At 38.0% G+C, this 10636-nt stretch overlaps 1 protein-coding gene and 1 pseudogene across 2 annotated transcripts; one reads left to right on the top strand and one right to left on the bottom strand.

Moving 5' to 3' along the window:
• The first annotated feature begins 6340 nt into the window (after positions 1-6340).
• LOC149232711 (aldose reductase pseudogene) lies at positions 6341-7581 on the top strand (annotated as a pseudogene). Its single transcript, XR_016248478.1, has 4 exons — positions 6341-6419; positions 6545-6618; positions 6783-6870; positions 7246-7581. The product of XR_016248478.1 is annotated as an aldose reductase pseudogene (transcript).
• Positions 7582-9248: 1667 nt separating this feature from the next.
• Positions 9249-10306, bottom strand: LOC149232712 (uncharacterized). The gene has a single exon (XM_089376553.1). The coding sequence runs from the start codon at positions 10197-10199 to the stop codon at positions 9249-9251; it is 951 nt and encodes a 316-aa protein (XP_089232679.1). The 5' UTR covers positions 10200-10306.
• Positions 10307-10636: the final 330 nt, after the last annotated feature.

Below are 10636 nucleotides of genomic sequence, written 5' to 3' on the forward strand. Positions count from 1 at the left end.
TATTCAAGAAGTATATGAACAGTGGTTGGTGAAGCCCTATTCAAAGGGTCAACTTCAGAATTTGAAGGTTGTTGAAGTGAACCTAGTCTACATATCTTGGAAAGCAGCTAGATCTATGTCAAAAGTCCTAGACTAGGATCTGGTCTACAAAAGAAAGCTACACGTAAAAGAAATTAAAGAAGGTCTCTGAGCAAGGCTACTATCTCTGTCTCAAGAAGAAGGGTTAGTAATCTTAGAAGCTTCTACTACAATCAGTGATAGAAAAAAAAATCAAGCATATTACGTCTAGAAAAACTTTGTGTGAAGATCAACTTGAAGATCTGTAGCAGTCACTTCTAGAAGTAGAAGAACAACAGTGTTATCTTTCACTTTTGTGTGGCCCATTGAAAGAAATCCTGGGAGGAAGCAGCTTAAGACCAACTTGAAGCAAGTCAACAAGACTGTGTGTTCAAGTAGGTATTGATCTTGTTTTATGTCTCAAGCATCTAACACAATGTCTATATTCTGCGAGGAGAGCAACAAGCTCGATGGGACCTCTAACTTCCAAGGGTGAAAGAAGATGATTAACCTCTATGAGAATGATGTCATGGATTATGTTCAAAGAAAATATCTCAATTAAGAGATCAGTTGCATGCCCTTGGAGAAACGCATAAATCACTACATGTGTTCTCAATGCTCTGCCTCCGAAATGGAATTCGTTTGTGACCAACATATATTCAAGGAAGGAGACTCCCAACCTTGATGAATTATGGTCTCATTGTGTAATGGAAGAGAGCCAGTTAAAAGTAAAGAATGAAACAGATCCTCATGAGAAGTCACAAGCATATGCAGCAAGAATGAGGACATTGAACAAAGGAAAGTTCAGGAGGTCTCGTCAAAAGAAGAAGCCTGATATGTCAAAGATGAGATGCTTTGAATGTAATGAACTTGATCACTCCAAGAGAGATTGCCTGAAGATCTCTAATCAAAAGAAAGGTACAAAGAGGAAAGATGGAGCCCATGCAGTTGAAGAAATCAAAGACCCTGAAAACAAGAGGTTGAAGGAGGAAGATCCTAGGGATCTCTTCTTCTGAAGCAACTCCATCTTGATGAAATATGTACAAATTTGGAGCATGCTTCTAGAAGCTTGATGGTGCAGTTGCAGCATGATGGGATCTCATCTTCAGAGATGAGGTGCAGATTGAAGAATGCTAGATGATCAGGTGAAGTAAAAGGTATGCATGTGGAATTGTTCTTTGGTTTAGCTCATGTCTTTTGTTTGTAGGAAGAGCAGGTTGCAGGAATATGCTTGATTGCATAAGCATGAAATATCTTGGATAAAGTTTGGCCTCTTCCGGTTGAAGACATAGGGTAAATGTAACAAGAAAAGGAAATATTATTTTGTTGTAAAGAAAAATCTAGAGTCCACCAAAGATCTGGTTGGCCAGCCCTTTATGTCGGCCTAGAAGAGGCCCTTGCAACCCTTAAGAAGCATAGATAAAGGGAGGAATTTGACCTCCATTACACACACACTTGGCATACTTTGATCTGAGACAAGAAGGAAGTGCGAGGACCCTTAGAGCAAGAGCAGAATGCAGCGAAGAAAGAAAGAATCTCTCTTTCTTGTTTTCTGGATTTTTCTCTCTCTATAGCAGCCCTCACGTGCGAGGTCCTGTGGAATCTAGGGTTTCCACAGGTTTGAGTTATGCAGAGACATTGGCAGATTCGTTTGAGGAGCAGATCTATTGTTAGGTGGCTGACCTGGTCTTGGTGAGTTGGTCTTGTGTTTATAGTATTAGAAATCTTCTTTGAACTGATTCTATAAGGAGTTCTTTGGCTTTTCCCCTGTTGAGGAGTTTTGCCTTGGCTTGGAGCCTATCTCTTGTGTTCTATTGTTGCATTTGTGATCTTGTTTTGGCATTCGTCTTGATGATGAAAGAACATGATAAATGCTAAAAAAAAATCATAATATATCACAAGAACTCGTCCAAATATAAGAGAAATCAGTTAAGAAACATAAATCACATGCTGCCCTGGATTTCTCAACAAAAGATACTGTTATTAAACTGTCAGATCTTTGAGGAAGTTTAAGTCAGTTTAGTCCAGAAAACTTTTCACTGATTTACAATCTCACTATTGGAATTCATGGGCATGCACTAACTAAGGCAAGATGGCCTCACCCTGCAGAATACTTTCACTCTAACTAATCTTTCCTGCTGCTGAATACACCCCACTCCATCAAATGTTAAGACTTGTTAAGAGTCCATGATAATCTATAATCACTATTCACAGCTTCTTGATAAGGCAGATTAAGATGTTAAACTTAAGGATTAGTTCAGGGTTGAACATTAATGTTGTCTACCCAAACATTTACTCCAGACACCATTTACAAAATATAAACTAATCACTGAAAACCTTTAAAATTACAGAAAACATATCTGATTACAGAAAATTACAGAAAATTCCATGTAATAAAAATTAATAAAGGCAAAATAATAACCACCATTGATGTCCAAAACACTAATTCATTCCCAAATTGTGGTGTGTATACAGCATTGTTACAGCTTAGTCTGCAGTATTATACCAATTACGTGAGAAAATACAGAAACATTGCAGTAAAAAGAACCAACAATTCAATTTGTTGAACAATTACAGAGCCATGTGAATTAACTCGACATTCCATGTCAAAGTTCAAAATTTCATGAAACTTCAGGAGAGTAGTGGCATATGATTGAACTTTTACTTTTGCATTGATGAGGGCTCAAACATTCCTCGGTGCTCATCAGGCACCCATATTTTTAATATTGCACTGATGAAGGCTCAAACATTCCTCGGTGCTCATCAGGCACCCATATTTTTAATATTGCACTGATGAAGGCTCAAACTTTCCTCAAATTTTGCACGCACACATGTTCTCAATGTACCTAGAGCCATCTGAAACAACCCAACATTCCATGTCACAAAGTTTCATGAACTTTAAGAGAACAGAGTATGTTCATGAACAGATTATGAAAAAGGTATTTTTATAACAACATAACAATGGGAAAACATAAATATACTTATCATATGATAAAGGGCCACCTAACGATGCCATAATAATCTAGCTTATCTATTCTTTGTGCATACCTCATTGATTCCCATTAGAGTTGAAGTCCTTCCATAGATGATCAGTCATGGTAGAAGATGATGCTTCTCCACTTATTCTATAGTTACCTAGAAAAATGTCAAATGTTATCGCAAAGAAATTTTCTAGAGCATCAAGGTATATGTGCACACATAATGAAAGAGTGTCAAATGTACCTGGCATGGGAGGTAAGGTTGGATGGTCTTGCATCTCCCTTTGGTCTTGGGTTATCGCCATGGTTGGGGATTGTTGCATTGCTGTAAAAAATAAACATACCACATGTTAAAGAATAGTGGTGATTAAATACTTAAATCTAAAACCATGACTCTATTCAACACATGAAACTAACCTGGAACCATAGAGACGACATTATTTGATCGATGACGTCCTCGCTTATTGAGGTATTGAAACTCAAATGGTTCATATTTTGATGGATCAACATTTAAATCAATTTCCAAACCATTGTTTTTTCTGCTGCTTCTTCTTTTCTTTGTGGGGCTAAGGAAACTCTTCTTCCTCTTCAAAGATGGATCAAGAGATTCCAATCCAGGTGTGAAGTCAAAATCAGTAACGTGCAAATTATTGGCTTCATCCAACATTTTTTTAAGCATACCAGTCAACTGGATTGTCTTCGCCAAAGTATTAGGAGGGTTATCTAAAATGAGATGTGTATAGCTAAACAACTCCTCCCTTGCCAAATGAAGTGCCTCGGCATCTGCATCAACAACATTTGTGGCCATAAGAGTAGCATCGACATCTTCATCATGGTTTTGAGGCTCTATATTGATCTCAGGTGGGTCATTGCATATGTTATCATCTGCATGCTGATGAAGCAATGGATTTGAATTATCCAAGTTGAAATACAGCCAATTAACCTTTATGGCATGCTTGCAAATGTTTCCACGGATAGACCATGGACATTCACAGGTTATAAAATCCTTACGATACCAGGTGACAAGGTATTTTTTACTTCGATCTGTCTGACTTCTCACCCAATAGGCACGGGTTATGCTCTCATGAGGACAACAATCAGTATCCATAATTTTTCTTGCTCGTTCCACTGATGATTCTAGCTGCTTTTCTGTCTTATAGTTGTTTAGAAATCCTTCTTCTTTTAAGATTTCCTTGAACCGATAACAAGGTTCAACTGTTGTTAGTAGCATATGCAATAACCAATCCATCCTCCGGGCACATTTTTTCCTTCTATCAGATAGAAATGTTGTTTTTAGGTAACAATGGTATGACTCAACAGCATTATTGGTCTCCTGATTTGCATGAGGAAACTCCCGACAACCTTTCACCCACATACCTAATTGCAAATAGAACGATGTCAGTCTCACTATATCACCTTTATAAAAGAAAAAAATGCATATAATACGAAAAAAAATGTTTACTTACGAATCTTATCTCCAGTGACCCAATTCTTGTTGAAATAGTCTAAGAACTTCTCTTCATCTACAAACTTGATAAAAAATTGATTGATTGCATCTTCCACTTCATAATTGAGAGTGTGTTTCATGATGAAACCTAACTCACTGAACATCTCTTTGGCTTTTATGGAACTAGTGGCCAACCGATTGACATTTTTCAACCAAGCCCTCCGTACATGCCAAACGCATAAGATCACATCACAACCTGTGATCCTCCTGCCATAGTCAATGCATTTTAGTGTGGTATTTTTAGAAAAAATGCAAGTTTGGTTATGTCATGACAATGTTAAATTTACCTCAAGGCACTGATTTCAGCCAGTGCATCATCAACCATGAAAGCATTGACTTTCCAATTAGGACGGGTTTGGAAACATTTGCGCATGAGATGCTCCAGCCATATTGCAATATCATCTGAAGTGTTTCGTGATGCCACGACCCATGCAACAGGCACCCCGCTTTGTTGTTCATCAAATGCCACGAGTGTATACAACTGATACTGTCATTTTCAACATTACATAAATTTAAATACAAATTATTAATCATTTTCAATGTATACAACTTAAATAAATATATTCAATAAATCATTGGCATCTGACTTACCCCATATTTGTTTGTGTTAAATGTTGAATCCATGGCTATTAAGCTATTGTGCGATAGCTTGACCATTGTCTCCAACATCCACTTTGTTTGAATCCCTATTATAAAAGGGACCTCCACACCATTGGGCTTTTGGTAAAAGAAAAAATCTTCCCGATGATTTTGATACCAAAGGTTTACACTCATTTCATCCTTTTTATGAAGCTGATAATTTCCCTTCGCCAATCTATTATAGATGTTTACAATATCTTTCCTGCATAAGAAGAAATCTCTATCTCGAGCTGCCACATCGATGTCAACATGTCTCTTAATGTGGGTTCTATACACTACATCAATAGGCACTCCCAAAAAGAAACAACTCTCTACATATGCAACAATGTCCCTCGAAAGCTTTGGCCTATGCAAGGCCCTGGTCTCACCTGAAGTGTCACATTGACCATGACAAGCCCAACCTTCCCCATCTTCATGTTCATACATATTGAAAGTTAATATTGCTCTATCAGGCATTTCATGCATAACTTTTACAATAAAGTGGCATTGGCAACCCCTCTTCTGCACAAATGAGGTCCTTCGTTTAACTGAAAGATTTCCTCTTTTGTCCTCTGGGCCAAACGAACAATGATAACTAAACCAAAAATTTAAATTGTTAGTACATACAAAGAAAGATAATTGTGGTTTCAAAAGATCTAAACAATATATATTTTAAATACTCACATATCATATTGCAATGCAGCAGTAGATCTTTCTTTTGGTTTCTTTTTTGTTTTTCTTATGAATTTGCATGGAGCAATAGGATTTTCTTCCTCTCCTTTGATAAAGTCAAATACTCGTCGTAAAGGGATTACAACAACTCGATCAATACCATTGTTTTTTTTATTTATTTCTGTCCAAACCAAGTCTTTACTAGAGAATGCCATTTTTCCTTTGAGGTCTTGCACCTCAAGATCCATGATATATTGCCATTTCTTTCGCTTGCCCATTTTGAACTGATCTGGTCAAACAATATGCAAGAACATCAAAACCAAAATTTCAATCTTAGCAAGTTATCCAACATATATATAAATATAAAACATCTTTTATGCTTTTTTTGAGGTTTAAAATATCAATCACTCAATAATGACAAAAATAAATAGCACAAAAGGATGCAAAAAATTTGGGATGCAAGCATTTCCTTTAAGACGCTTGGCAAACTGTACTCATATTTCTAATTTGATGTATTTGACAATTGGGCGTTGCAGGACGGTTACCGCCATATTGATACTGCAGCAGAATATGGCGTTGAGGAGGAGGTGATGATTATTTTCCTTTAGGCTTCTGTGATTATTGACCAAAAATTGTGGGTTCATTGAATTTTTGAAGACATTGAGTTGCTTCAATGGCCCTGCATGCTTGATTGCTTGGCTGTCTTTTGCAGGTTGGTCATGGACTGAGAGCTGCCATGGATGCAGGCATTGATAGGAAAGATCTGTTTGTGGTATCCAAGCTTTGGTAGGCATCACATTTTACCATTTTATATCTTTTCTACTTCACATTGTAGATTGATTGATCTCCGGGAGTTCAAACTATATGATTAACCAGCCTAGTTTTAAACCAGCAGCCCCCATCTGTGTCTAATGGATTTTTTTCCTCTTTTCTGTTTGGGATTTGGGCAGGTGCACTAATATGTCTCCTGACAAAGTCAGGGATGCTCTTGACAAGTCTCTCAATGATCTACAGGTTGACTATCTTGATCTTTACCTGGTATGTAATCCTCATGCTTGAGCTGGTGTAATATTGTTTTAATCCATAGATTTATCCTGTCATTTACCTGGTGTGTTTGACCCACTTGGTTTATATATATATATATAGGATATCTTATACTTTTGAATCAAAATATTGTGTAGTTAACCAGGGAGTTCATGAAAAAAATAATCAAAATCTCCTAATCTGAAAACCTTATATATCTTTGTTTCATAGAAACAAAATCAAACTCAAATAAGGAGTGGAGTTTAAGCAGGATTTCCTCTGAACCAATTAAAAATGACCAATTGATTTTATCTTTGTAGAAATTTCATTGACTACAGTCCAAGAGAGGCTCTCTTGACTTGATTTTCTGTTTATCGTCTGCTTTTTCAGATCCATTGGCCATTTCACTTGAGAGAAGGGGCAAGCAGGCCTCCCAAAGCTGGTGATGTGTTAGATTTAGACATGGAGGGTGTATGGAGAGAAATGGAAAAACTGGTAGTAGAGAAAAAGGTTCGAGAAATTGGGATATCTAATTTCACAGTGAAAAGACAGCAAATTGCAGATGATATAAATGGAACACAAGAGAAAAATGGAAGCCTAAAAAAATTATTGGGATGTGTTATTAGACTGCTTCCTGTGGAAACATCTTCTATACCTCTTGATTTTATGTTTTCTTTGCTTCACAAATCTCATGGTTTTAGAAAACCGGTCCATGTTTTTAACTGAAGAGGATAGAGGAATAGCGCCAGAAATCATAGACACGGGACCACAACTGTATAAAATCATAGGCACAGGACCACAACTGTATATGAACAGAGAAAGAAGTAGCAACAAAGTATCTCAAATTTAAAGCGATTATACCCAAATTTACAACGGTGATACTTCAAATAAAATATCATTTAAATGGAAATGGAGAAGCATGTTTAGCGTTCAGGACCTTAACCCATATGCAAATGGGACATACAAGAGTTGCAAGAAATATTTCAAAAACTAATAGCATGCACACCTATAAACATTAAACACACTAATGCATTGTTTTTGAGTCGATAAGGACCGAGCAAAAGAATCGCAGACCCCTTGCAGTGAGAACAATGCAGACCACTTACTGCAAAAAAATTGCAGACCCCTTGCAGTGAGAAGAATACAAATCGCTTGTATCAAATCACTTTAGCAATTCTGACATCGCTTCCACCGTCAAACACAAATGGTTTCAGGAATTACTAACAAACAAGGAAGTTGCGTGAGGGAGCAACCGCGGAATTGCAGAGATGAAAATTACAGAGCGGCAAGGAAGTTGCGTGAGGGAGCAACCGCGGGACCTCATTCCTCTCTGTTCCCGACTTTCGAGCTTTGGATCGCTATCCATCAGGGGATGTCAGGAAATCGTCCGGCGCTGAATCCATTGTCAGGCTGTCAGAATCGCGAGGGAAGGCTGGGCGGCGAAGGAGGGTGGCGGAGCGGGGGAAGGTGGCGGAGGGTGGAGGGATGGCCGGCAGCCGCAGCCGGACGATTTTCCGGCCGGTGCCGGAAAACGGGCCATTCTTCCGCCCAGCTAGACTACTCTGGAAAAATATGGCCTTAAAAGGGAACATCTAACTCCATCATGGACAGTACAAACGAATACGTCACGCATGGTGATGAAAAAACCTGACACCATATTGGCCGATAGGTCTTCTTTTCGGCAGCCTGCCATAGGGCATTAAATGCCCGCTGGATAGCCCAATAACAGGCGAATTCCCATTTTTTATTTAATACCCAGTTCCCGTGTTAACGGGTTATCCAGCGTGCATCTCCCCGGGCATTTAATGCCCTATGGCAGGCTGGTTAGCCGCGGCCGAAAAGAAGACCTATTGGCCAATATGGTGTCAGGTTTTTTCATCACCATGCGTGATGTATTCGTTTGTACTGTCCATGATGGAGTTAGATGTTCCCTTTTAAGGCCATATTTTTCCTCGTTCCCGAATCCCGATTACCATTTCAGAAGATGTAATAAATCCTTAATACTTAATAATATAAATTGATTGTAGTTTTGAAATTTAATGAGTAATAGATAAAAGCGAAGTTAATTATTTGATTTTATTAAATTTTAAAATATTATTATATTATGTTTAAACTATATTGTTTATAAATTACTTATTAAATTTTAAAATATTATTTTATTATATTTAACTGATTAATTATATTGGTTTTAATAGATAGAGTAAATTTTCATTTTTTTTTCCAAATTGATATTTGAATAATCAAAATTTCTTACTAAAATTATAAAATTTAGATACATAAACACTGAATTTTTCAAACAAATTAAAATTGTTTATATATTTAAAAACACATTTTAAATAAAAAACCGCATTTTCTATCTAATGCGTTTTAACATCTAATGTGATCTGCCTCTGTTAACGCGTCCAACTGCTGCTGCTGCTGACGGTTTGTTTTTTTTTTTTTTTCAGCAAGGTGGGAAGTAAATACCACCCTATGGAAGTACATAAAACGGCTAAAAGCCTGTTTGAGAACACTACCAAGCATGCCATAATTATAATTAAGATACATAAATTTATAGCCATACTATATCCTACACCCTCTTTCCCGGCGTCACGTGTAACAGTTCCCTTTCTTTCCGCCCCCCTATTAATCTTCTCAGGCTGGAAATTTCCTATAGTTCTATTCACGCCTGGGCGCAGAAGCTGTGAGAGGGTAGTGGATTTGATCCCCTTACGTTTGGTAGCATTAGAACTCACTTTCCTGGGAAAATTAACAAATTTCGACAGTTTACTTCTCTTAGAATCCACTGTAACGGAGGTGCCACTGGCCTTAGATAAGTGCTCGATTGGTACCGGAATCGAGTGTGCTACTTCCTTTTTCTGCAGGATCTGATCTTGTGCTCTGGTCTGCCCCATTACTGGCATTTTGGTATCTTTTGTACGACTTCTTTGGAGAGGGTCTTGTGAAACCTTGGGTCCATTGCTTGACTTCACTGAAATATTGGGATCCCGTGACTTGACCTTAATCTCTGCTGCATCGAATCTCAATTGAGTCTTCTGCTTGGTGGGCTGCCTCTCATTGGACATTGCTTTCCCAACTGGTGACAGAATTACAGGAACGAATTCTCCGTCTCGAGAAATCGACACAATATTCACCAAAGCGTTCGATTTCCCGCTGATAAGGCAAACAGGAGAAATCTGGACAGCGTAATTTGAAAAAGCGACTGGCTTGGAAGACTGGCTTTCTCTTTTCTGTTTTAAACGCCCTTTGAACCTCGACCACACAGATTCCGACTTACATCCCATTTCGCTCGCCTCGGCTTCCATGGCAGACCCAAAGCAACTAGAACTGCACTTAGCACCCATGATACAGAAGAATTCGAAGCCTTTTGGGATATGGCTGCCTCACTCGTTGATTCGATTTGTTTGTGAATCTGTGTTCAATGAATGTCGATGCAGAATTTGCAAAGATGGGAATCGCGACTGTTTGTTTGTGTGTGGACAGTGCAAAGGTGAGGGAAGTGAATTTAAGATTTATAGTGGTAGCACAGGCCACTAACTTGCGTCGTTGATCACGCGAGGGAATACGGGAAAGCAAACCGCGTGGATTTGAGATAATATGTTGAAATAAATTAAATTGGTCAAATTATTCGTTATCAGGTTAAATCTAGCTGTTGTTTTTTAGCTATTATTTTATCAAGAAATTTGAGTTATTCGATATTCTGTTCGGTTTATTTAAAGTGTATAAGTCAGATCTGCTTATTCAATTTATCCTGACGATGAACTTATCCTGACTATGAACC

Source organism: Pinus tabuliformis, chromosome J, assembly GCF_031772625.1.
Source record: "Pinus tabuliformis cultivar Carrire ecotype Pingquan chromosome J, CPIR1, whole genome shotgun sequence".
Classification (NCBI taxonomy): domain Eukaryota; kingdom Viridiplantae; phylum Streptophyta; class Pinopsida; order Pinales; family Pinaceae; genus Pinus; species Pinus tabuliformis.

Coding starts and splice junctions, on each gene's coding strand:
- LOC149232712 (XM_089376553.1), bottom strand. CDS start 10,199: ATGGGTGCTAAGTGCAGTTCTAGTTGCTTTGGGTCTGCCATGGAAGCC.